Genomic DNA, 27458 nt, shown 5'->3' on the forward strand with positions numbered 1-27458 from the left:
CGATTCAGATGACCACGGGTGTTTAGAAGTTGCTCCATTACCTCCGGCCCAGGGCAGAGATCAGATCTCTGGCCTTGTCCACAACAGGTATTTGTTCATCTATTGCAATACATTTTTGATGCTCAGAGGGATGTACAGGAGGATAAGGCAAGAAAGAGCCCGGCTTAAGTGCGCGCACCCCCTCCCCCTCCTCTGTCCAGGGTGGCCCGCAGTAAACAGCTGTCAGCCGACCACAGGCTGCTCCGGGTGGACGGGACAGCCTTGACTTAACCTATTTCCCCTCTGTATCCACCTGACGCACATCCGTCGCGCAGGTCGTAGGGGATACTGTGCCGTCCCCACCAGGAACTGCTGATGCGGCTGCTTATGAAACTCCTTCCTGGGGATGACCCTACCCCAAGCTCAGCGCTGTGTGCGCCGCAAGACTGCGCCCGAGGAAGCATCCGTCCGCACATCTGCGGCTGGAAACCAGCCTAGATTAAGCTCCCGGAAGAGTTGGCTTCTTGTTCATCCATCACCCAACGGACTGGACGTGAGCGCCTCAGTCCCGGAGCTCCCAGCGGAGCTGCGAGCATCTGGCTGGCGACACAGGACATCGCGGTTTCCTTCGCAAGCTCTCGGGTCTTATCGCCCCGCCAGGACTTTCCTGCCCTTCTCCCGCCCCTTCCATTCTCAGCACCCGGCCTGGCGCCAGGTGTCGCCAGGGTCCCCGCGCGTCCTCTACGACCACGTTCCTTCTCCTCCTCATGCGTCCAGAGCCTCTCTGGGGACGGAACCGGCGCTTCGTCGTCGCCAGCCAGCGACGCCCACGTTCGCCCACCGACTGGAGGATCCGCTGGTGTGTCCTTCCTCCCTCACCTCAGGCCTGAGGAAAAGCTGGGGTGCCCGCGGCTCCGAATGCCGCCCCCAGAAGGAATCTTGCGGGAACGTGCGTGCGCCTGCGACGGTTCGGTCCCCCCAACTGCCGCGGGCCCGGCGCTCCCACCTGCGGCGCTCCGCACAACCTCCCCCCGCCCCGTTTACTGCGCTCCCCGCGCTTGATGCTGCCACGCTCCCACAACTACGGTGATCCAGCCCACCTGTAGCGCCCCGCCTTCCCCCAACTCCCCCCACCTGCTGCGCTCCCCAAAGATGCTACCACCTAGCTGTTGTGCTTTCCCCCGCCTGCCGCGCTTCCCCCTCTCGATGCTCCTCCCACCTTCGCTGCACACCCTCCTAGGGTGCTTCCCCTCCCCCACCAGGGATGCTCCGCCCACCTGCGGTGATTTCCCCACCCACCTGCGGTGCTTCTCCTTCCCTCTGAGGTGCTTCCGGCTCGTAACGCTCCTCCCACCTGCGATGCAACCTCCCCCAAGTGGTGCTCCCTCCAGGCCAAGCTCCCTGGCCCGCGCGGCTCCCTGAAAGCTGGCGTCCCCGGTCCCGCCTGCCCCGCCTACCCGCGCCCCTGAGCCCGCCCTTGGCCGCCCATTGGCGCGCGCCGCGCGGGCGGGGCCGGCGGTTCCAGTGGCGGCGGCGCGGGAGGGGCGCAGTGCCTGCTGAGCACCCTACCGAGCGCGATCTCCGGCCTGCTCGCCATGGGCGACCACGACGTCTCCCCGAACCCCAAGGGCTCCTTCCGAAAGTTCCTGGAGCAACTCTCCGGGGCCGGCAAAGCCATAGGCGTGCTGACCAGCGGCGGGGATGCCCAAGGTGCGCCACCGCCTCCCCGGATCCCGGGCCGGAGGCGAAGGGAGGGGACTAGGGAGAAGGGATGTGGGGGTAACCGGGAGAAAGGATGGGGGTACCTGGGAGAAAGGATGGGGGTACCTGGGAGAAAGGATGGGGAGCAGGGACCAGAGAGAAAGGATGAGGCTCCAGGGAGAAGAGATGGGGGAAGCAAAGAAGAGAGGAGAGCGGGTACCGGGGATAAGAGAAGGGTGGGGGAGAAGCCCCGCGCCCAGGAACCTCGGGGGTACCTTCCTGTGGCGGGAGCGGGTGCGGGCCGTGCAGCCTCAGAAGGAGTCACTGCGGAGTCGGTGGGGGGGCGGAGGGAGGGCTATGGCAGTAGGATCCCTTACCAGGAAGGTCAGTTTTCCACCTTCATGTTTATTTTTTAAATTGCGACTGGCTACGGGGCCGCCTGGACCGCGCTCGGTGGTCATTTCTCTTCCGAGTCGTAGGATGAAGCCGGACGCCCCTCCAAAGCTTGGCTACAGCGCGGCCACTTCCGATGCCGCGGCTCCCTCCCCAGCTCCGTCACCCACTCCCTACCCCCAATGTCTTGGAAAAATCCGCTGGGTCCCTGCGACGCGTCGGCAGCCTCGCGATCCCCGCGCCGCGCGGGCGGCGTCCCCGCTGCTCCGGCGGGACGCGGCGGGGGACGCACGGGGGTCCCTGCCCGGGGTTGCCCGGCGGCCCGGTACCACCTCGCGTTTCCGCTGGGAAATTTTAAAAACGGTTCTCCTCCGCTCTAATCTCTTGTCCCCTTCCGGCTCGTCACCAAACTGAAAGCTGAAACGGGTCACTGGGCCCTCCCCGCCAGCCTCCCCTGGATGGGAAGGAACAGGAAGCGGGGACTCCGGGGCGTCACCAGCCCCGCAAGTGCGGACTCCAGCAACCGCCCCCCACCCCCAAGCGTGGAAGCTGATTTCGGGGAGAAGGGGACCCAGGCTCGGTGCCCACGGACACACGGAGAGAATATTTCAATGTAAAGCGAGGGTGACACAGAACGTGCCCCGGGTCCCTAGCGCTGGGCGCACATGGGGACGCAGGGGTTCCCAGACGCTGGGGTTTCCTGATCCCGGTGAATACCTGGGTGGGGCGACTCAACCGCTAGAAAGTAGCAGGGCTGTGCTCAGGCGGCTGCGTCCTCGGAGCCCGAGGATCGCAGGCCGGAGACGCCTCTCGAGCTAGGTTTTGGTTTTTATTTTACCTTCTTCCTCCCGTCCCGGATGAGTTGAAAGGCCCTGATGCCTCATTTTCACCACACACGGTGCAGGGATGCTTAAGTGTTGGGCCCGGCGCCCTCGCCTGCCGCCCACCCTGCCCGTGACCTTCCCTTCGCCCTTGAGCCGGGCGGGGCCGGGGGGGGGTGCGGCAGGTGGGGCGCTAAGGCTGCAGCCCCGCCCGCCGCGGGCGCGTACGTGATGCCTGGCCAGTCACCGCCCGTGCGCCCCGCGCCCTCGACCCTGGGCACCCAGCCTGCGGTGGGCAGGAGACATGGGGGTCCCCGGCACGTGGGTCCCTTGGAAGCCCCTCCCTGTCGTACTGAAGGTGGCGCTCGCGACATCAGTCACTGTCGAAGCCCCACAAGCCTGCCTTTGCGTCAGCGCGAGGCAGGGCTGGTCTAATTTGGTATTCTAGTAAAGTGTGGCCCCTGGTATAAACATTGAAGAGAGAAAATGTTGTGATATAAACAAGGCTGGGGTTGGGGAAGTGGCAGAGTGAAATAGATGACATCGCCCAAGTTACTTAAATGATGTGCTGGATGGGGTCTGGCGGGGTCGGGGTGGGGCTGAGAGAGGCTTCCCGGTCAAAGGGCTTCAAAAGCACGTGCCTCTGGAGAAGTGGGCTAGCCCAAATTAGAAAGCATCTTGAGTGACTCTTACCCCGGTCTTGGAAAGAGAATAAATTGTTGGCACAGGAAGAGGAACTGGTCTCTTAACCCTCCAGGCTTCAAGGTCAGAGTTTCAAGGTCATTTTAGAATTAAGGTGCTCTGTCTGTTGAAAAAAATATAGGTCACTCTTTTGAGTTCCTGTCCAAAAGTCTTCTCAACTACCTGGTAGCTGGTGCAAAGGCAACTGAGGTAATGATGCAATAGACAGAACCAGCATTTTTTCTGCTACTGATACTTACCTGCTACTTATCTCTGCAGCTTGTGAGCAGTTATGAATAATAGAGGTCAGTAAGTCCACACCTCTTCTTGTCAGTGGAAAAGATACCTTGAGAATCAAAATTATATGAGAACGTGGCTTGGTCAGTGTATTGTCAGGTTAATGGGAGATCGCCTGATGCTCGGAACTGACACATCTGGGTCGTCCCTGGAGAGCCGACCATGGCCGGGCATCTGGGCATTTTTCCTCAGGCGGAGCTGAGGCTGTAGTCTCCATTTCTTCTTGGACTTCATGCCAAGAGCCACCTCCTCTTTTGATCCTACCTGAGACCTGACTGAACAGTTGAATGCATTTCTTTCCAAGAAAGTTCGCCTTAAGATGTGCACCCAGGGGCCGGTCTTGGCAGGCAGCAGCAGACTTACAGCCCCTTGGAGGAGGTTATTCCTAGAGATGCTGTCATTTATACCCATATCCTTTTACCGTCTTATCTTGACTCTAAATGGTATCAGTGCTTGATTTTCCCTGGGATAAGAGAGTTTTGCTCACAGCTAATAAAGACCAAGGAGAATAATCACAAGTCTTAATTTCAGGATAGTTTTCTAATCAGATGTGAAATTACGGTAAAATTTCATGTTGAGATGACTATAGCTTCTAGTTATTGAGCTCACTTGATGTTCTAGGAGCTTTATTGTTCTTATCTCCAGGCCTGATTACCTGGCTCCAAGACACACACATCTTCATTTCAGAGGTGACAAGAGAGGCTCAAGGGGAGAGAAGTAATCTCATTAAGGTGGCAGGCTCATAGGTGGCCCATGGTAGGATTTAAATGAAATTCTGTGAGGTCTCAACCCCAAACACTTTTCAGTAAGCCCTGCTTTTACAGTTGTAACAACTAATTAATACTCAGAGGAGCAAAGCCTGGTTTGCTCAAAATTATGCAGATGATTTTTTTCCGCAACACCAGAACTTTATTTGGTAAGGCGGGTGGCATTTTCTTTCCATTTTTCAGATTAAAAAATCAAGAAGTATTTAAATAATTTGCCCCAAATCAAATATTTTTTTTATCAAATTAGAGACAAAAACCTTAAAATTTTTTAAAAACTCAAGTGGAATTTAAGATTGTGCTTTACAAATTACATTGGAAAACAGGACCACTGTGTGAAATTCCTCATACTAAAAATACATAAACTATTTAATTGGTATAAAATGCCTTAATGATTTCTTCACTAAGTTAATGAAGAGGTAAATTATAATCATCTAAACAAATAATGAACCTAAAATTTCAGATAGATATTTAAACATGAGACAATAGCTACCCTACTTACTAGTCAAAAGAAATGGAAGATATTACATAGATTATACAGATGATTTTTACACAGTTTTGATAACAGAAAACGCGTTTGTACAGTAAGAGCATTGGGGTGGCTAAATTGATGTAACACCTGATACCAAAGTGATGAAATGCTTGTTTTCCAGTGGAATTTGTATAATATGGTTATTGAACAAAATGAAAATCCCCCAGCTATATTCCTGAATCCCCCAGCCCTGACCATTAGGGAAGACTATTTCTAAGACTAATTATTGTTTTTTTCATTCTTTGGGTTGCTTCCATTGTCACAAGGAATGTCTGCAAGTTTAAATTGATTTTCACTTTAACTAAAAATAAGTTCCAGGTCACTGGACAGACTTACCATTACTAGGTATCCACCCCCAAGCAACACTACGTCATACGCCAAAAATGACTCATTGCCTTAGACACAAATTGAGGGCTTCTGGAGGGCCTGGTGCAGCTGAGAATGCACAGAAATGGACCCAGAGGGTAGACTGAACAGGAAAGCTGAGTCCTGTTTGGCCTGTGGCAAAGTAAGCATGAAGACATTGTTTGCAGAAAGCTCATATAGATGGAGTCTGTATAAGCCTTTCCACTAATAGGAAGAATTAGCCATAGAAAAGAATGAAATAATGCCATTTGCAGCAACATGGATGGACCTAGAGAGTATCATACTAAGTACAGTAAGTCAGACATAAAAAGATAAATATCATATGGTATCACTCATAAGTGGAATTAATTTTTTTTAAAAAATGACATAAATGAACTTATTTGCAAAACGGAAACAGACTCAGATTTAGAAAACAAACTTATGGTGACCAAAGGGGAAACGTGGAGGCGGGGGGGGGGATAAATTAGGAGTTTGGGATTAACACACCACTATATATAAAATAGAGAACCAACAGGAACCTGCTGTATAGCACAGGGAACTCTACTCAATACTCTGTAATAACCAGATGGGAAAAAGAATCTGAAAAAGAATGGATATATATATATGTATAACTGATACACTTTTCTGTACACCTGAAACTAACACAACATTGTAAATCAACTATACTCCAATAAAATTAAAAAAAAAAAAGAGTGACTAACATCGAGTGAACATTTGCTTAGCAGTAGGCACTAATGCTTCCACACAGTGGCTCATCTGCTTCACGCACAAGCAAGTGAGCTTTGAGATGAACTGGCCAGGCTACGGGCTGCAGTGAGAAGGGGTGGCCCAGGACATATGTCCATTCACCAGGGTGTGCCTCAGCACAGTACGGGGCACTCGGCAGGTACCCAGATGTTTGCTGAATGCCTCCCTCCTGGGATCTCACCGAGTGTGGACCACTTCCTTCTGTGAAATGGTGGGCGACTAGATGTTCTGGCTGTCTTTTCTCATGAAGTCTTTTTTTTTAATATGCTTTATAAAAATTAATTAACTTATTATTTACTTTTGGTTGAATTGGGTCTTTGTTGCTGTGCGTGGGCTTTCTCTAGTTGCAGCGAGCGGGGGCTACTCTTCGTTACGGTGTGCGGGCTTCTCACTGCAGTGGCTTCTCTTGTTGTGGAGCACAGGTTCTAAGCGCGTGGGCTTCAATGGTTGTGGCGCTCGGGCTTTGTTGTTCCGCGGCATGTGGGATCTTCCTGGACCAGGGCTCGAACCCGTGTCCCCTGCATTGGCAGGTGGGTTTTTAACCACTGTGCCACCAGGGAAGCTCTCTCATGAAGTCATTTTAACGAATTAAACCTTCACTAATCAAAAGCACTCTTTTTTTTTTTTTTTTTTTTTTTGGCTCTGCCAAGTGGCTTGCAGGATCTCAGTTCCCCGAGCAGAGATTGAACCCGGGCCAGGGCAGTGAAAGCCTGGAATCCTAACCTCTAGGCCACCAGGGAACTCCCACACAAAAGCACTCTTTTATCTGCAGAGCTGTATCTGGGAACAACTAATGTCTCAAGATAAGAACTTAAAAACCATCCTCAGAAATGTGAAGTACTAGTCAACCAGAGCTGGGTGCTGGTTGGTTCTCCCCTGAACACGTGTTTCTTGAACACAGCATCTGGGCCCTGCTTGGGTGGGTTCCTTCCATGCCCACCCAAAACTTTGAGGGCCTGAGAGCCCAGTAAGATGAGAACAGTGGGCATCTCACCTCACACAGCTCTGGGGCCCTTCCTGCCCTGGCTCTGAGCACTTACATTCTGTAATGGGAACTTTCCCACTGACAATGTAATCATTAATTTAGCAAAAATTACTGGGTCCAGGAGGCCGTGCACTAGAATGTTAGTGTTCACCCCATGGGTACCGTGGAAAATCCATGCAATTGCACCCTTTTCTAGGAGTGCAAATAGCGTTGTGTGACACACTTAGATGACCTTTAGAAACTAGACATTTTGTCATCTTTCCAAAAAAGCATGTTTTCCCCGTCGGTTCCAGAAAACTGAAAGCTTTGATACAGGACTCAAACCTTTTATCCGGGAGAATTGGGGCTGTGTGAACACGGATCTGATGGGGTGCCAGGAGCAGTTACAGTAGAAATATGGGGATAGGGTAGTGACATGTTACAGGCAGACATAAGGGCACAGATGTATACCCGCCACGACTGCAATCATGTTGGAAGGTGTCTTTGCGTAAAGAACAGATGGCTTTATGTTAAGAAAAGAGCTGAGTCACCTTTTCGAGTTATTCTTTGCAGCGAGCTCTGTATGGTGGTGTATTTTATTTGTGAGAAAGCATCTTCCGGGGCCCCAGTTTCCTCCCACCCTCTCTTCCACATGTCTTCACCACCACACGCTTAGGGTGTTGGGAATCACAGACGTTGTGCTGTCAGGACAAGAGGCAGCACAGTGTGTGGCCGAGCGGCATCCTGAGCGTGAAGGGACTTCCTTACAGGGTCTGGCTCTGCTCTCCAGTCCTGGTGGGACAGGGCCTGCGATTGTTGGTTTGCAACACGAAGTGGAATCACACAATCCCTGTCTTCTCCCCCCTCTTGTTTTCTCCCCTTCCCCTTCCCTGCCTTCCCCTGCCCCTAAGACAACCTTGAGTCTCAAGCAGGACCTGCTGGAGAGAAAAGGCAGCACTACTCAGGCCCAGGGAGGCCCCGCTGCCCCCGAGGGCCCTCAGCTTCCTTCTTTATCCTGGATGCAGACAGCTGCCTGAGGATCTGGCTGAGATGTAGATTCTAATTCTGTGGGTCCAGGGAAGGCCTGACACCCGTAGCAACGGGTCCCTGTGGTCGGCCGAGGACCTCGCTGGAGTCCTGGGTCCAGGTGGCGGTTCAGACCATCTGATGTTTCCTGGGATGGTTTTATGGTGAGGATTCTGACGGGGAGATCAGTGAATGGAGGCCTCTTGTGTAAGGGTGTGAGCAAGTGGTCGGGCCAGGGTTCTTTTGATTACAAGTGTTGAAGGCTGGCCAGGGGGACCTCGAGCTGCCATCCCTCCTTATTTTTTCAGCTCTGGTCGAATATTCTCAGGCTTTGTTTTCTCTCTCGTTAAATCGTCCCCCAGATGAGTGACGGCCTCCTCGGCCTGCCTTAGGCTGACGGTGGAGCCCCTTCTCCCACGGACGGCCCCCCCACCTGCCATGGGAGGGGGAAGGAATGACCAGCAGGAAATAGCCAGGAGCAGGCAGGGCTGGGAGAGAGCGGCTGGGCCAGTGTGGGGGGCGGGGCCAGGGCCAGGGGGGGCCACGGGGAGGACTTTGGATTTACCTCGTGTGACCTGGAAGCCACCTGGGTGCCAGCTGCTTCTGATGAGGGCGGCTTTGTGGAGAGAGGAGGGGAGGGCTGTGGAGGGGGCCCCAGTGTCCTGAGGAGCCGGACTGGGCCGTGGAGGGTGAGCTGGGGGTGGGCTGTGTCAGTGGAGCCTCAGGCTGGAGCTGGTCCATGCAGCGGGAAGAAAGGCCGAGCGAGGAGCCCAGGTGGGGACAGGCAGGCTGGCAGAAGGACATTCTTGACACAATGTTCATACCAGTGAATAGTGGGAAAACCAGTGGAAAATCATCACAGGGAATGAGCTGCATTAGGATTCCGGATGGAATATGCATCGCTTCGCGCTGGTAGGTGTGGCAAGGTAGACATGCGTTGTTGGGGGTTAAAAGCAGGTTCAAGATGGAGGGAAATGGCAGAGATGAGGCTTACGTGTGATTGTGTAATTTTAAACTAGTCACCACGTTTGGAAATGTAACAGCAACAGGTGAAATTAATTTAAGCCTCTGTTTTATTCAGTCCAATGTTTCAACCCATTGTCAATACAAAGGTGATTAATAAGCTGTTTCACATTCTTTTTTCCATCTTGAGCCTTTGAAATCCAGCGTGCGTCTGCCCCAGTGCGTGTTGGTGTGGTCGGTGGGGATCCCAGTGGATGGGGGTCTAGAGGGAGGGGTGTGTGAGGCGCTCAGGTTCAGACGGTCCCTCCTGCGTGTTCATGTCACAGTCAGGGGCCATGCAGGGGACCTCTGGCAGTGGTCTGGTGCCTGCAGTGGCCCTGGGCCTGCTGTGGTCCTCCTTCCCAGACGTCCAGATGGCCACTTGGCCAGCCTCCATCACCGTCTTCCATTCTCTCCCAAATGGCACGTCTCAAGGCGGCTGCTGCCCCTCTGCACACCCCCATGGCAACCCCCAGCCCTGCTCTGCTTTCCTTCTTTCTCCTCCACCTCTGGGTGAAATGTGTGTGTGTGTTGTGTGTTGTTTACCGGATGCAACAAGCCCCACCAGGGCCACGACCTTCCCCTCTTTTGTCACTGCATCGCCCGGCAGTGCCAGCAGAGAAGAGACACCCCATCCATGTGTCCTGGATGGACGGACGGATGAATAAATGAATGATTGAACCCGCTCAGAGATTTATGTCACTGATATCTAAGACAAGACTCGGTGATTTGGACGCTGCAGGATGATGAGAAACCCCCGGTTGGTAACTGACTCACAGGGGATCCAACATCCCGACACTTTCTCCTGAGGACGTTTTTTCCCCTCCCACACCTGAATTATTAAACAAGGAAGCTTTATGGAGAACGTCAGTAGCAAGAGCAAGATAAGGTGAGCTTTAAGTTTGTTTTCTGACCTATGCTAACATCCTCGCTTTGGTACAAAGGTGAAAACTCCATATAGCCAGGGAGAAACCAGTAAGAGGATTAAGCACCAGATCTTATTTTTCAAAAGGGAATTTAAATATTGAAATTAGGCAGGGAGTGGTTATGGGCACTGAGAAATATGCAGGGGAAACAGCTCCACACGGTCATAAAGGGCTAAGTAAGGAGGTTTAATTAGACTCTTCAGACCACATAGGAAGTAAAACAAAGCCCCAGTTATTTTATTGGAATCAACACAGTCCTTGTTTTTAACAAATTACTTGAAGTTTAAATTTTATCAGAGGGACTTCCCTGGTGGCGCAGTGATTAAGAATCTGCCTGCGAGGACAGGAATAAAGACACAGACATAGAGCATGGACTTGAGGACACAGGGAGGGGTAAGGGTAAGCTGAGACGAAGTGAGAGAGTAGCATGGACATATATATACTACCAAATGTAGAATAGATAGCTAGTGGGAAGCAGCTGCATAGCACAGGGAGATCAGCTCAGTGCTTTGCGACCACCTAGAGGGGTGGGATAAGGAGGGTGGGAGGGAGACGCAAGAGTGAGGGGATATGGGGATATACATATGCATATAGCTGATTCACTTTGTTATACAGCAGAAACTAACACAACAATGTAAAGCAATTATACTCCAATAAAGATGTTAAAAAAAAAAGAATCCGCCTGCCAGTGCAGGGGACACAGGTTTGAGCCCTGGTCCAGGAAGATCCCACATGCCGCGGAACAACTAAGCCCGTGTGCCACAACTACTAAGCCTGCACTCTACAGCCTGTGAGCCACAACTACTGAGCCCGCCTGCCACAACTACTGAAGCCCATGCTCCACAACAAGAGAAGCCACTGCAATGAGAAGCCCGTGCACTGCAATGAAGAGTAGGCCCCGCTCACTGCAACTAGGGAAAGCCCGCGTGCAGCAATGAAGACCCAACACAGCCAAAAATAAATAAATAAATAAATTTAAATAAATAAACGTTACCAGAACAGAATCTCAGGAAACCTTTGGGTCCACAGCCTCCCTGACCTCAAGGAAGAAGTTATCTTAATGACTATCTTACGTGCATGATGCTTTAGTAAGAACCTATTTGAGAATATGTCACATCAAGAAAACAATAAGTCTCTTCTTTCTAGCGCACCTAAAGTAATTTTCTCACATTTTCCACTTAGCTGCTCCTTGGTTCTTTCAAGATTTGTTTATTTTTGGTTCCCATAGCAAGTCTGCACATTCCCTGAGGACGAGGGTTTTAATTTTTGCAAGTGATGAAGAGGATACTTTCCAAATACTAAGATTCTTTCTTGGTGGCAGGATGATGGTTTCCCATGGAAACAATTATGGAAGTTGTTTGAACTCCAGAGCCTGGCTGCCAAAACAAAACCAAAAACAAAAGGAAGGAAGTCAACTATGTCTGAACGTTTATTGAAAACAGCAGCTGGAGTGCCCTGTGCTCTCTGTGGACAGTCCAGGACAGGACAGCATCCAACAGAACCAGAAAATCGGCACTGCTCACCCACAAGGCCCTCAGACCCCAAATCATATGTCTGAATCCCAGTTGCGTGTGTCAAAGAGGCTGTCGGTGAAAATTGGCCTTTCCTGTGTCCTTGGCTTCTGTCCCCTGGGCCCTTCCCTGAAGGCACCCACCTGTGGGCCCAGCACCAGATAGCAGCTCTGTCCTGTCCTTCCCAAATTCAAGTGGAGAGCCGGCCCCTCCCCAAACAATTACGCAAGAACTGGGGCCCCATGGGCATTGTTTTCTCCAAGTTTCCTTCCTACTAGAGGGAATTATAACGGCTTTTAAGTTAAAATAAAAGGAAGAGTAGGGTTTACACTCCAGCTTTGCCTTTTACAAGTTTTGTTCCCTCGGCTGTTAATTTATCCACTTAGAGCCCGACTTCCTCATCTCTCAGGAGGACCCAGGCCCCGCAGGCTTTCTGGGAGCATCAGCTCAGGTGCTCAGAGCACTCAGCCCTGGTTACCCTGGTTACCACTGAGCTGTTACCACAGCTCCTCTCAGGCCCCAATCAGAAGGCGGCCAGCTCCGGGCTGCACGGGAAAGGCAGCAGGTGTAGCCAAGTTACCTTAACGACCCTGGTATAAAAGCCTTGGGGGGTTGGCGGTGAGGCTCAGACGCGCGGAGCCTCCTCTCCGGGGAACTTGGGAGAAGTACGGTGGTCAGGACCCTCCCTGACCTGGGACCCCACCCCCCACCCCCACCCCCACCCCAGGCCTGCTGCGGGCTGAGGGGGGACCAGCCCCGAGGGCACGGGCCGCTTTCCCAGGTGAGTCCAGCTCAACCCCATGGGGCAGGGGAGGAGTTCAGGCCCCAGGCCTGCTGTGAAGGTGGTCAGAACTTTCAGGCAGGGGTCACCCTGGGCATGTTTTTTCTTCCACACGGGGACCCCTGGGGTCACCTCTGGATAGTGTCCCACTTGTCGTTCCTTCTGCCATTTTTTCTCCACTTGCACTTTCTAAAATCCCCCAACTCCTCTTTATTCATGCTTTTATGAAAGCGTCCCCATCCCCCACCCGCCAGAAATGAGGTCTTCAGAAGCACGTGGGGGAGGGCGGGGGCCAGGGAGCCGGCGTTAACCCGTGCGCTTGCGTCCTGGTGATGGAGGGTTGGTAGGGCTCCAGCGTTTGGTGGTCAGTCTCTCGATTCCGGGGCCACAGAATAAAGTCCTAGAATCGCGGGGTCTGTGGGAAGGGGCCGAGAGGAGCTCGTTTATCCGTTCGGTTCAGGCCTGAGAGCTGAGGCTGCCTGCATGAGATGCAGGTGTGTCGCCCAGGTGGGTGTAGTGAAGGCCGGTGAGGAAAGGCCGGTGGGGAAGCCTTCCTGGAGGTGCAGGAGCCCCGTCCCTCCTGGAGGTTGAGCGAGGGCCCCTCCGGGACGTGGTGGCAGTTCTGGGGGAGCTGCAGTCCTGACGTGTAGATGGGGCATCCAGGTGGGACTGAGCAGGTAGGAAGAGCCCGGGGGGCTGGAGATCTCACCTGAAGAGCTTGGTTTTAGGAGCACAGGCCCTGGGGAATCCAGGGAGGAACCTGGGCGTTTTTGAGTTTGAGAAAGAGAATGCTGATGCTACCATAGAAAACATCTCAAAAAAGTGTGTGAGATTACAGCTAGCACAAGGGGAGTGTGTCTACAGGGTGTATGCACTGCGCTCCAAAGGGGCGGGCATGGGAAAGCAAGACACGGCCTCATCTGTGTTTTTTTTTTTTTTTTTTTGCGGTACGTGGGCCTCTCACTGTTGCGGCCTCTCCTGTTGCGGAGCACAGGCTCCGGACGCCCAGGCTCAGCGGCCATGGCTCACGGGCCCAGCCGCTCCGCGGCATGTGGGATCTTCCCGGACCGGGGCACGAACCCGTGTCCCCTGCATCGGCAGGCGGACTCTCAACCACTGCGCCACCAGGGAAGCCCTGTGTTTGTTTTTTTAACCGTGTTTTTCAGTTTTAGATTTGAGAGCAAAACTGAGGCGAAGTTCCAGAGATTCCCCTCTATCTTCTGCCCCCACCCATGCAGACCCACCCCCACCCCATCAACATCCCCACCAGATGGTGCATTTGTTATAACTGATGACCCTACATGGACACGTCATCCTCACCCAGAGTCCATAGTTGGTATTTTAGGGTTCACTCTTGGTGTTGCCTGTTCTATGGGTTTGGACACATGTATAACGAGGTGTATCCATTATTATAACGTCATACAGAGCAGTTTCACTGCACTAAAAATCCTCTGTGCCCCACCTGTTCATCCCCCCAACCCCCAACGACCACTGACTTTTTTTTTTTTACTGTCTCCACAGCTTTGCCTTTTCCGACATATGTAATTTTTTTAATAAGAAGAATATATTTATAAATTACTTGTATCATAACAAAAGAGGAAAAGCTGCTTTACTCATTCTGGCCATAACGTGAATAATGTTAGAGGGAGATGGTGGATTCAGGGGAAGTTTGGGGAGCGAAATGTCAGTTTTATGGGCAAGGAGCTGTGGAGGGTATCAGGAGTATCCAGCTTGTGCGAGAGTGAAAAGGTTTGCTAATCTGAGTGAGAGAATACAGGAAACGGAGGAGAAGATGACGCAGGTGAAATGATTTATTGCATCTTGAAATGCTGAGTTTGAGGTTATGAGAGACAGCCAGCAATGAATCAGTAGGTCATTAAAATCCTTCGTGTAATAAACTAGGTTTGAACGTGAAGTGGTGAGACTACCAAATACATAATGTCTACCTGTGCATAGATGGTAGATATACATTTAACATGGATTTATTTCCAGCTTTTCCGGCTCTGTGAACACTGTAGCCTTGCAAAATTGTCACCTTTCAGAGGCAACGATCTCATTCCAGATTTCCAAATTGGCTCAATGTAATTTGTAAATTTGTAACCATCCTCTGAGCAGGTTTACCATCCAAATACATACAAATTTAATCTCCTTGTCTGTGGAGTATATTTCCTGGGACCCAAGGTGCCTTCGTTTGTTTATTTACTTACCAGAAGTACCACTTACTGTATGGTCCATGTTCTCCAACACCTTTAGTCCTGAAGTTTGTTCCCAAAATTTAAATTTACAAAGGAGGCAGATTGGAACTATTGGCCCAGGAGCAGTTAGGCTGGATGCCCAGGTGCTGCATATTCTGAGGCTCAGGGCTGCATCCCTAACGAGAGGAATGATCCTCCCTTCTCACTGCTCTCCTGATGGCCTTGTTCATCAGCTGATATAATGATACAGGGTTTTACAGATGTGAAATCCTGACCTGTTCACGTAGGTCTAGACTTATGGTCCATCGCACAGTTGGCTGCCCCAAAATGGGGCTTCAGTGGAAAGCAAAATGGTGTGGCTGTTTTATACAAGGATACATTGCACTTTTAACTTCCTTCAAGGCCCTCTGGGGAAGTGTGGAAAATGGCCTAGATTTATCTTGATTAGATATTATTTATAGTATACTAGTTTAATTGGATCTTTCTTTTAATAAAATTGCATGATTTATATTTAAGGCCACTGACTAAATTACTTTCTTTTACACTAGTAGCTGGTAATAATTTTTCATCTCCTCCCCAGACCAATGGCCTTTTCAGGCCTGTTTTCTTTGAAATTGACTACCTATAAACAAACATCTCTCCTGTGTGTTGTTTTGCAATTGGATGGAATCAACCTACGAATTCACACCAAATTGAGGTCGCTCATATTCCGAGTGTGTTTACAGCGATGTTCTAAACCAACAGTGCTCCAGGCTCTGTTCATCTGTGGACTAGGCCACAACATGCTGGCCCCTGCCTTGTACTTTTTTCTCTTCTCCCTGCACTAATCCTGGAGGTTTGTGTTGTGACCACTTTTCATAGGGGCCGTCCGAGAGGTTACACGGTTTTCCCACCATCACAGCTAATTAAATGGCATCACTAGATTCTCCCCAGCCTCCTCAGTAACTACTGTCCCTATTCCTTTGCAGGTATGAATGCTGCTGTCCGAGCTGTCGTGCGCATGGGAATATACGTGGGGGCCAAAGTGTACTTTATCTACGAGGTCAGTGTCACGTCCCCTTCCCGCTTTCTCTGACTCTCAGGAATCGCTGCCTCGTACTCACTTGGGGGCCTCACGCTTGCCTGGGGCTGCTGACTGCAGGCAAGAGGCAGCAGGTGACGGGCAAACTTGGGTACCAATAGGGGAGCCCAGGTACCAGGAGAGGTTACACCCCCGGTCTAGATGCACGTCTGTGAGATTTGTATTAGGGAACAAGGGGAGAAAGGTGATGAAACGGGGTTCAAAATGCCATTTTGATATCCACCTAGTGTTCTTGTAGGATTAATGATATCAAACTGGTTGTATTTATTTGCAGTTCTCATTCCTTACAGAAGTGATATAGTCACTAAAAATGGGGCCTGAATTTGAATAAACATTAAGCTGAATGGCGGGGAGAGTGGCCACTTTGGGCTTTTCATCATTAATGTAAAACCCAGACCACCTCCCTAGTATCTCTTTATGCCTTAACTTCAAAATGAAGCATCTGAAAGCAAACAGATGGCCCATTATCTCCTGCTTTTGAGGCCCTGGCAGCTTAGAAGTAAGTTGTGTTTGGAGGGAAGGCACCCATACAGCTTGGACCACATGATTTATTTCAAAAACTGTTAGAAAAAATAACATATTTAGTTTTTAAATTTATAAAACAGAATAAAGCTTAAAAATGGAAATAAGAGAATGGATTTTTTAATTGCTTAATTCTTCCAAAATCACTGTTAGTATTTTATTGATTCTTCCCAGTGTAATACATGTGAAATACTGGAAGGAAATATATACATTATTAGCACCATAGCAAATGTATTTTGTATACTATGTTTTTTACCTGCCAGTATGTTATGACAATTTTGTATGTGTTAACGTACATTCCACAACTATCGTGTAAATGTCTGTGTAAAATTCCATCAACCTGATGTCTCATCATTTACCTGACCCCTCAGCTACTTGATTCTTGCATTCCTATGCCACCGGCAACATTTAGGTCACTGCCCATTTTTCAACTATCCTAACACAGCAAGCTCTAGGTTAATATTTGAAGCTCTTCTATGCTTTGTATCGTTGCTGTGATCCCAGGATACGGCATCTGCCGAGCTAAAAGGGGTGGTCGTCCTAACGGGTCTCAGTGTGTCTTGCCAAAGTGATTTCTTTGTTCCATCCCAGGCCCACGCCGGGCACACAGGTGGCACCAACCCTGCCAGTTCTGTGTGTGCGGCCCACCTTGCTGAGAGCTGGCCGGGGCTCCAGAGTCTGTTTACTGAGTCATTTTCTCTACTTGAGAAGTAACTGCTCACAGGTTTTGCTCGTTGGTCCAAATGACCATGTGTTTATCGTTTGCGGGAAAGATGTTTTTTCCTGGGCTTAGGTTTGCTTTTTATCTTTTTATTGATTTATTTTTATTCAAACAGAAAGTCACAAAAATTATAATCATCCTCTTCAGTTCACTCAGTCCCATGTAATTAATAATTATTTTTTCATGTTGATCTTTTGTTAGCACTTTTATGAAATCATCTAATGGAAAACCATTAGAGTTCTGAAAAAACATATAAGATTTTTAGAAATTTCAGGTAATGTCTGAAACATTTATATTAACATATATTAACATATTTCCATAGAAATAACCCAAAGAAAGTTTAGTATTAGTTGTTCTTTTGTTTGTTTTTTTATACTGCAGTTTCTTATTAGTCATCAATTTTATACACATCAGTGTATACATGTCAATCCCAATCGCCAATTCAGCACACCACCATCCCCACCCCACTGCCGTTTTCCCCCCTTGGTGTCCATACATTCACTACATCTGTGTCTCAACTTCTGCCCAGCAAACCAGTTCATCTATACCATTTTTCTAGCTTCCACATACATGAGTTAATATACGATATTTGTTTTTCTCTTTCTGACTTCACTCTGTATGACAGTCTCTAGATCCACCACGTCTCAACACATGACTCAATTTCGTTCCTTTTTATGGCTGAGTAATATTCCATTGTATATATGTACCACATCTTCTTTATTCATTTGTCTGTTGATGGGCATTTAGGTTGCTTCCATGACCTGGCTATTGTAAATAGTTCTGCAATGGAACGTTAGGGTGCATGTGTCTTTTTGAATTCTGGTTTTCTGTGGGTATATGCTCAGTAGTGGGATTGCTGGATCATATGGTAATTCTATTTTTAGTTTTTTAAGGAAACTCCGTACTGTTCTCCATAGTGACTATCAGTGCAAGAGGGTTCCCTTTTCTCCACACCCTCTCCAGCATTTGTTGTTTGTAGGTTTTCTGATGATGCCCATTCTAACTGGTGTGAGGAGAGACCTCATTGTACTTTTGATTTGCATTTCTCTAACAATTAGTGATGTTGAGCAGCTTTTCATGTGCTTCTTGGCCACCTGTATGTCTTTTTTGGAGAAATATCTATTTAGGTCTCCTGCCCATTTTTGGATTGGGTTGTTTGTTTCTTTAATATTGAGCTGCATGAGCTGTTTATATATTTTGGAGATTAATCTTTTGTCCATTGACTCGTTTGCAAATATTTTCTCCCATTCTGAGGGTTGTCTTTTCGTCTTGTTTGTGGTTTCCTTTGCTGTGCAAAAGCTTTGAAGTGTCATTAGGTTCCATTAGTTTATTTTTGTTTTTATTTCCATTACTCCAGGAGGTGGATCAAAGAAGATCTTGCTGTGATTTATGTCAGAGTGTTCTGCCTGTGTTTTCCTCTAAGAGTTTTATAGTGTCCATTCTTACATTTAGGTCTCTAATCCATTTTGAGTTTATTTTTGTGTATGGTGTTAGGGAGTGTTGTAATTTCATTCTTTTACATGTAGCTCTCCAGTTTTCCCAGCACCACTTATTGAAGAGACTCTCTTTTCTCCATTTTATATCTTTGCCTCCTTTGTCATAGATTAGTTGACCATAGGTGCGTGGGTTTATTTCTGTGCATTAATTTTGTATCCTGCAACTTTACCAAATTCATTGATTAGCTCTAGTAGTTTTCTGGTGGCATTTTTAGGATTCTCTATGTATAGTATCATGTCATCTGCAAAGAGTGACGGCTTTACTTCTTCTTTTCTGATTTGGATTCCTTTTAGATCTTTTTCTAGAACTTCCAAAACTATGTTGAATAATAGTGGTGAGAGTGGACATCCTTGTCTCGTTTCTGATCTTAGAGGAAATGCTTTCAGGTTTTCACCACTGAGAATGATGTTTCCTGTGGGTTTGTCATATATGGCCTTAATTATGTTGAGGTAGGTTCCCTCTATGCCCACTTTCTGGAGAGTTTTTATCATAAATCGGTGTTGGATTTTGTCAAAAGCTTTTTCTGCATCTATTCAGACGATCATATGGTTTTTCTGCTTCAATTTGTTAATATGGTGTATCACATTGATTGATTTGCATATATTGAAGAATCCTTGCATCCCTGGGATAAATCCCACTTGATCATGGTGTATGATCCTTTTAATGTGCTGTTGGTTTCTGTTTGCTAGTATTTTGTTGAGGATTTTTGCATCTATACTCATCAGTGATATTGGTCTGTAATTTTCTTTTTTTGTAGTATCTTTGTTTGGTTTTGGTATCAGGGTGATGGTGGCCTCATAGAATGAGTTTGGGAGTGTTCCTTCCTCTGCAATTTTTTGGAAGAGTTTGAGAAGGATAGGTGTTAGCTCCTCTCTAAATGTTTGATAGAAGTCACCTGTGAAGCCATCTGATCCTGGACTTTTGTTTGTTGGAAGATTTTTAAGCACAGTTCTAATTTCATTACTTATGATTGGTCTGTTCATATTTTCTGTTTCTTCCTGGTTCAGTCTTGGAAGGTTATACCTTTTTAAGAATTTGTCCATTTCGTCCAGGTTGTCCATTTTATTGGCATAGAGTTGCTTGTAGTAGTCTCTTAGGATGCTTTGTATTTCTGCGGTGTCTGTTGTAACTTCTCATTTTTCATCTCTTAATTTTATTGATTTGAGTCCTCTCCCTCTTTTTCCTGATGAGTCTGGCTAATGGTTTATCAATTTTGTTTATCTTCTCAAAGAACCAGCTTTTAGTTTTATTGATCTTTGCTGTTGTTTTCTTTGTTTCTATTTCATTTATTTCTGTTCTGATCTTTATGATTTCTTTCCTTCTACTAACTTTTGGTTTTGTTTGCTCTTCTTTCTCTAGTTCCTTTAGGTGTAAGGTTAGATTGTTTATTTGAGATTTTTCTTGTTTCTTGAGGTAGGCTTGTATAGCTATAAACGTCCCTCTTAGAGCTGCGTTTGCTGCATCCCATAGGTTTTGGATTGTCATGTTTTCATTGTCATTTGTCTCTAGGTATTTTCTGATTTCCTCTTTTATTTCTTCAGTGATCTCTTGGTTATTTAGTAACGTATTGTTTAGCCTCCATGTGTTTGTGTTTTTTACGTTCTTTTCCCTGTAATTGATTTCTAATCTCATAGTGTTGTGGTCAGAAAAGATGCTTGATATGATTTCAATTTTCTTAAATTTACTCAGGCTTGATTTGTGACTCAGGATGTGATCTATCCTGGAGAATGTTCTATGCACACTTAAGAAGAAAGTGTAATCTGCTGTTTTTGGATGGAAATATAAATAATTATAAATAAAAATATTTATATTATAAATATAAATATTTATAAATATTTAAATATTTATAAATATCAGTTAAGTCTGTCTGGTCTATTGTGTCATTTAAAGCTTCTGTTTCCTTATTTATTTCCATTTTGGATGATCTGTCCATTGGTGTAAGTGAGGTGTTAAAGTCCCCCACTATTACTGTGTTACTGTCAGTTTCCTCTTTTATAGCTGTTAGCAGTTGCCTTATGTATTGAGGTGCTCCTATGTTGGGTGCATATATATTTATAATTGTTGTATCTTCTTCTTGGATTGATCCCTTGATCATTATGTAGTGTCCTTCCTTGTCTCTTGTAATATTCTTTATTTTAAAGTCTATTTTATCTGATATGAGTATTGCTACTCCAGCTTTCTTTTGATTTCCATTTGCATGGAATATCTTTTTCTATCCCCTCACTTCCAGTCTCTATGTGTCCCTAGGTCTGAAGTGCGTCTCCTGTAGACAGCATATATATGGATCTTGTTTTTGTATCCATTCACCAAGGCTGTGTCTTTTGGTTGGAGCAATTAATCCATTCACGTTTAAGGTAATTATTGATATGTATGTCCCTATGACTATTTTCTTAATTGTTTTGGGTTTGTTTTGTAGATCCTTTTCTTCTCTTGTGTTTCCCACTTAGAGAAGATCCTTTAGCATTTGTTGAAGAGCTGGTTTGGTGGTGCTGAATTCTCTTCTGGCTTGTAGAGTTTCTGCTGCAAAATCAGCTGTTAACCTTATGGGAGTTCCCTTGTATGTTATTTGTCATTTTTCCCTTGCTGCTTACAATAAGCTTTCTTTCTTTAATTTTTGTCTTTGTCTTTAATTTTTGTCTTTAATTTTGTCTTTAATTTTTGTCAATTTGTCTTTAATTTCTTTGTCTTTAATTTTTGTCAATTTGATTACTAGGTGTCTCGGCATGTTTCTCCTTGGGTTTATCCTGTATGGGACTTGCCCTGCTTCTTGGACTTGGGTGGCTGTTTCCTTTCCCATGTTAGGGACGTTTTCAACTATAATCTCTTCAAGTATTTTCTCATGTCCTTTCTCTCTCTCTTCTCCTTCTGGGACCCATATAATGCAAATGTTGTTGCATTTAATGTTGTCCCAGAGGTCTCTTAGGTTTTCTTCATTTCTATTCAGTCTTTTTCTTTATTCTTTTCCTTGGCAGTGAATTCCACCATTCTGTCTTCCAGGTCACTTATCCGTTCTTCTGCCTCAGTTATTCTGCTATTGATTCCTTCTAGTGTAGTTTTCAGTTATTGTATTGTTCACCTGTTTGTTTGTTCTTTAATTCTTCTAGGTCTTTGGTAAACATTTCTTGCATCTTCTCGATCTTTGCTTCCATTGTTCCCCCCCACCCCCCGAGGTCCTGGATCATCTTCACTATCATTATTCTGAATTCTTTTTCTGGAAGGTTGCCTACCTCCACTTCATTTAGTTGTTTTTCTGGGGTTTTATCTTGTTCCTTCTTCTGGTACATAGCCCTCTATCTTTTCATCTTGTCTGTATTTCTGTGAATGTGGTTTTTGTTCCACAGGCTGCAGGATTGTAGTTCTTCTTGCTTCTGCTCTCTGTCCTCTGGTGGATGAGGCTATCTAAGAGGTTTGATGGGAGGGACTGGGGGTGGGTAGAGCTGACTGTTGCTCTGGTGGGCAGAGCTCAGTAAAACTTTAATCCACTTGACTATTGATGGGTGGGGCTGGGTTCCCTCCCTGTTGGTTGTTTGGCCTGAGACAGTCCAACATTGGAGCCTACCTGGGCTCTTTGTTGGGGCTAATGCTGGACTCTGGGAGGGCTCACGCCAAGGATTACTTCCCAGAACTTCTGCTGCCAGTGTCCTTGTCCCCATGGTGAGCCACAAACTTCCCCCCCCCTCCACCACTGCCTCTGCAGGAGACCCTCCAACACTAGCAGGTAGGTCTGGTTCAGTCTCCCCTGGGGTCATTGCTCCTGCCCCTGGGTCCCAATGCACACACTACTTTGTGTGTGCCCTCCAAGAGTGGAGTCTCTGTTTCCCCCAATCCTGTCGAAGTCCTGCAATCAATTCCCACTAGGCCTCAAAGTCTGATTCTTTAGGAATTCCTCCTCCCGTTGCCGGACCCCCAGGTTGGGAAGCCTGACGTGGGGCTCAGAACCTTCACTCCAGTGGGTGGACTTCTGTGGTATAAGTGTTCTCCAGTCTGTGAGTCACCCACCCAGCAGTTATGGGATTTGATTTTACTGTGATTGCGCCGCTCCTACTGTCTCATTGTGGCTTCTCCTTTGTCTTTGGATGTGGGGTATCTTTTTTGGTGAGTTCCAGTGTCTTTCTGTCGATGATTGTCTAGCAGCTAGTTGTGATTCTGGTGTTCTCGCAAGAGGGAGTCAGAGGACGTCCTTTTACTCCGCCATCTTGGTTCCTCCTCCCGGTTTGCTTTTTAAAACTGTGTTTCTGTGGGCTTGGGGTTTGTATTCACCTGATTTGGACAATGTTGAAACAGTGGGTCTTATCAAAGCCTTTATAGATCTATAGTTTTGTTGTTTTCTATTGGGATATGTTTAGGGTCAAACTGCCCTCATGCCCGTCTGTCCTGGGCCTTGCCTGGCAGCCATGGCCCCACCATTAACATGGAGGGAGCACGTTAGCCACCGTGATGAACTCGCGTACCTTGCTTCTTCCCCTTCCTCTGACCTTGAAGCTGATTCTTTTCCTGCTGCTACTGGAGAGTGTGCGTGGCATACAGTTTCCTCTGCCTTTTTGTTTTATTTTACTTTGGGGAGGGGTTGCTCTGCCCTAGAAATTGAGAGAAGGCACCCCAGGCTGGCCTGATGAGTGAACGTGCTTTAAACATCTGAGGGTGGAGCACCCTTAGATCAGGCTTTTCTGTTCTGAGTAACAAAATGCTTTCAGACTTGCAGTAGACGAATGTCCTTAGGCTTCCGGTTTGCAGCCTGTTCCCCAGAAAACCTTTGATCACCTAGCCCACTGCCCTTCTTGTTGCCTCCCTGGCGGGGATGCAGTTTCATCCCTACAGTGACTCATTTGATCTTCAAGACCAACTTGCAGGTCCAGGAAGGAAGGGAAGGAAGTCGGTTTAGTTACTTCATTGAGGAAGTGGACTGGTTGTGGGTGGTTCAGTTTCTCTGTGTCAGTCCTCGGTGCTGGCAGGGCTGAGATGGGAGCTCACACCCCCATCAAACCAGTGATGGGGGCATGTCTCACCCCCAGACATTGGTGCCTTGGAGACAGTCTTTGATCGTCCCGTTATTAGGGGGCTGGTGGTGCCACTGGCATCTCGTGGGCCAGGGATGCTGCTCAACATGCCACATCACGTGGGATGCGTCAGGGATGCCGAGAGTCAGTGATGCCCTGCCTTAAACCAAGGGCCACATCTGTGTTTGGCATGAAAGTCGGTGGGAGGAGTCGGGGGGTGGGGCATCTGTGGGTACTGCAACCAATGTAGTGCCTGGTCAACTTTACATCATCTTTCTCAGATCAAAGGGTTTTGTTGTTTTTGATTTGTTTTGGTTTTAGTTTTTTATTGGCACTGTGTCCTGCGGCTGTGTCTGTATTCTGGGGACATTGTGGTATATTTTGACTTATACCTACCAGACTTTGTACATTTCAAAATGAAGGAATTGAAGGGGGATGTATCAGGTGGGACTGAGCCTACCAACACTTGGACTCCCTTTTAAGAACATTTGGGCTCACTTTGGAGAAATCTCGACACAGAGAAACCAGACTTATTCCCACGTTGCCAACCAGAAAGGGCTCCTGGGCCCACTTTACTCATGGGTAACGGGGATCCTATTCCTGATGTCCTGGGGCTGCACTCTTCACGTCCTCTCAGGATGAGGGTGAGTGGGGGTGAGGGGACGGTCGGCCGGTGGGAGCCCCGCTTCCTGCCCACCCTCAGGTGGGCCGTAAGGCATCCTGAGTCTGAACAGATACACCTCCTTTAAGGGAGCAGGGAATTCTGTGGTTCCTCCATCAGGAAGATGCCAAAGAGAACCCTTGTGTGGAGCAGCATCGGAGTGAGTCTGATTCTCACGATAACCGCTTTACAGGCATCTCAGAGCATCCAACTGAGCACAGCCTTTGTGGGTCGGCCTTAGGAATGGTCAGAACTTTGAGGTCCGTATGTTCTGGAGGGAAATAGAAACAGCCTAGAGGTGGACACAATTGATCCGAAATCGCCTGTTAGGAGGTGATGCCGTGCTTCTCATGACACCCCCTCCCCACCCCAAAAAGAGTGATTCTAGTGAACAGGGCCTGTTGTTTACGTCCCCATGGAAGGGGGTCCTCAGTGTCAGCCTTGCCTCAGGGATCACTCAACCCAGGGCCTGGACACTGACAGTATCAACATTATCTCCCTAAATCCAATCATCCCTTCACTACAGGTGTAACGACTCTGCATCTGTAATTCTGGAATCCAAAAATCTCTAAAACCTGCCAGTTTTTCCCGAACTCATTTGGGCAGCAATCCTTGGTGGAGCTGCATGTAACCCGGACTCGCCCTCTAGTGTGACTGTCCCCGGGGCGGTGGAGGGGGCAGGAGGGGAATGGGGAGGCTTGTTCACGCTGCTGACAGTGCCAGGTGACACGTAATGTCCATACTGCTTCTTAAAATCCCAGCCTTCAAAATTCTGGCACACTTCCCGCCCCTAGGGTTTGGGGAAGCGATTGTGGACCCACATATGTAGCCAATGGCTGGGAATCAACACGTTAACCTGGCCCTGCTTCCTCATCTGTCTGGTGAAAATCATATTTACCCTTCCTGCACTTGGAAAAAATCTGTGCACAAACCGGGCAAGGGGGCCATGATGCTACAGGTGCCTTCGACTCCTCTGGTTGTTACCAGGCACAGAACTAGGGGCTCAGGTGAATCACTTCCCTGTGGACCGTCTCAGGACTGTGGACGTCCACATGTCTGCAGTCTGGGTCACATCCCGTCGGGCATGGCTTCCTTCCTGGCCGCAGCAGTGTTGGCACCTGCAGCTGGAGGATCTGGGGGGGTGCAGGTGCTGGGCTGTGCACCCTGGTTAGAGCCTCTGCCCACCGGAAGCCAGGACCACCCCCAAGCCCACAGCAGTGACAGCCAGAAATGTCTCCAGATGTCAGCAGATGTCCTCTAGTTGGGGACCACCATCCTATACCCACTGGGGCTCAAATTTAGAAGACGTTTGGTTTTGTGTGTTTTTTTTTAAAGAATCATTTGGTAATTTATCCAACACATTTGTCCATGCCTAGTCTAGTTTCTAAGTTCAGCTAGAGCTTTCCAGGTTACCAACATCAAACCAGTTAAACAGGTCAGCATCAATTATTTAAATGGAGGTTTTTTGGCTTTTTCTTGAGTAGAAAGCATGTGGGAAGCATATTGATCGGAAAACACTGGTATTTCTGCTAAAGGTCTGGCACGGGATTTGTTCTGTCTGGCTGCCACTGGGCCTGCTGTAAATCTGGAACAAGTCTACGTGTGATACATGCCAGCCCTTGGGCGCCATTCCGGGGAGGGTTGGGGTGGGGTGTGGATTAACCCGTTCTTTCCACCTACCAAGCCACTTGTAGATTTATTTGTTTTTTCCTTTTAAGATAGGGGTTTTCCTTAGGTACAGGTGCCTTAAGCTTCTTGGAGACAGTGAGGGCGAGTACATCACATACCTTTTGCAGAAGACTGTGCTCAGGGTGGACTGTCCCAGGTTTAGGTGGATGAGAATCAGGGTGGGGAGAGTCCTTAAGTTACCTGCTCTGATCTCGGCTACAGAAATAGTCTAGATGTGTTTCATTTAATATGCAGGGTCAACATCCTATTAGGTGCAGATTTTCCTGCAGATTAAAAGAAGTCATTATTCTTATTATAGCTCTTTATCTATGACTAACTTAAAAGTCTTTCCTCTTTAAAAGAACTCGTAACGGCTTGGCCCTCCTCAAGCCCAGCATTTGTGAATATCAGGCCCACCCATCGTCACCCATTGAAGAAAGGTTAGGAGTAGAGCATCACTTTCAGCAGCTAATCTTCTTATTACAAACAACACATTCTAAATGGGTGAGGTGAGTCAGGACTTCCTACTGTAAAAGAACAGGGACATCAGAACAAGATTAGGAGCTAACGTTCTGGTCTCCTCGGCCATCACAGGAGGTCCAGTGAGCGGCTTTCTCACGGGAGCCCTGGGTCCCTCTCGGACCAGCCTGGAATCTGAGCTGTACTTGGTCAGGGCCCTGAGCATCCCGGCCTGGCATCCTATGATGATGAGCAAGCTTTAGTTGTCAGTTAATAGACTGGTACCCTGTCTCCCTTCCTTGCCTCTGTTTGCCACAAAGGCACATTATTTTTCTTCTTGTATATGGTGAACTGCCCGCTTTCACAGTTTTTCAAGTGAGAAATGTCACATTGTGACCAAAGGACAACAAAAACTCACTTTCCCAGCGAGGGCAGCGTGGGCAGTCCTGCCCAGAAGCTGACGTTCCGCTTTTTTTTTTTTTAATTTAATTTAATTTAATTTATTTTTTATACAGCAGGTTCTTATTAGTTATCTATTTTATACATATTAGTGTATATATCTCAATCCCAATCTCCCAGTTCATCCCACCACCACCTCCGCTCTTCTGTCGGAACCCCGGGCTCGTCCCTGCAGGGGATTCGAGCAGGAGGGAGGGAGGGAGGGAGACGCAGGTGGCTTTGCTGGGTGTCCTGTGATCCTGGGATGTGTGGGCAGGACAGATGGTAAAGCCACCCACCCGCACAGAGAGCAGGTTAGAAGGTCAACTTTGGGGACGTGTCTGGCTTTGTCACCCCTTTGCTCTCGCCTGTGGTCACCACCGTCACCTGTGCCCCAATAGTTCCGTGAAGGCCAAGAGAGGTGACCAGAATCAAGTTGTCTCATTTCCTTGAGGTTTTACACATACCATTTCTGCATTTTAACTTGTTTAAAGACAGAACTCCGGGCTTCCCTGGTGGCGCAGTGGTTGAGAGTCCGCCTGCCGATGCAGGGGACACGGGTTCGTGCCCCGGTCCGGGAAGATCCCACATGCCGCGGAGCGGCTGGGCCCGTGAGCCATGGCCGCTGAGCCTGGGCGTCCGGAGCCTGTGCTCCGCAACGGGAGAGGCCACAACAGTGAGAGGTCCTCCTACCGCAAAAAAAAAAAAAAAAAAAAAGACAAAACTCC

At 48.1% G+C, this 27458-nt stretch overlaps 1 protein-coding gene across 2 annotated transcripts in view; it reads left to right on the top strand.

Moving 5' to 3' along the window:
* The first annotated feature begins 1496 nt into the window (after window positions 1-1496).
* The window catches only part of PFKP (phosphofructokinase, platelet), a 299182-nt gene continuing 273220 nt past the window's right edge, over window positions 1497-27458 (top strand). Inside the window, exons 1-2 of one of the 2 annotated variants that reach the window (XM_067700016.1) lie at window positions 1497-1689; window positions 15655-15728. In XM_067700016.1, the coding sequence (XP_067556117.1) occupies window positions 1575-1689; window positions 15655-15728 (189 nt within the window). In that variant the 5' untranslated portion in view covers window positions 1497-1574. Of the gene's footprint in view, window positions 1690-15654; window positions 15729-20754; window positions 20862-27458 lie in introns of those variants that run through there. The other variant, XM_067700025.1, reaches the window with a different exon arrangement.

The sequence above is a fragment of the Pseudorca crassidens genome, chromosome 1 (genome assembly GCF_039906515.1).
Source record: "Pseudorca crassidens isolate mPseCra1 chromosome 1, mPseCra1.hap1, whole genome shotgun sequence".
Taxonomy (NCBI): domain Eukaryota; kingdom Metazoa; phylum Chordata; class Mammalia; order Artiodactyla; family Delphinidae; genus Pseudorca; species Pseudorca crassidens.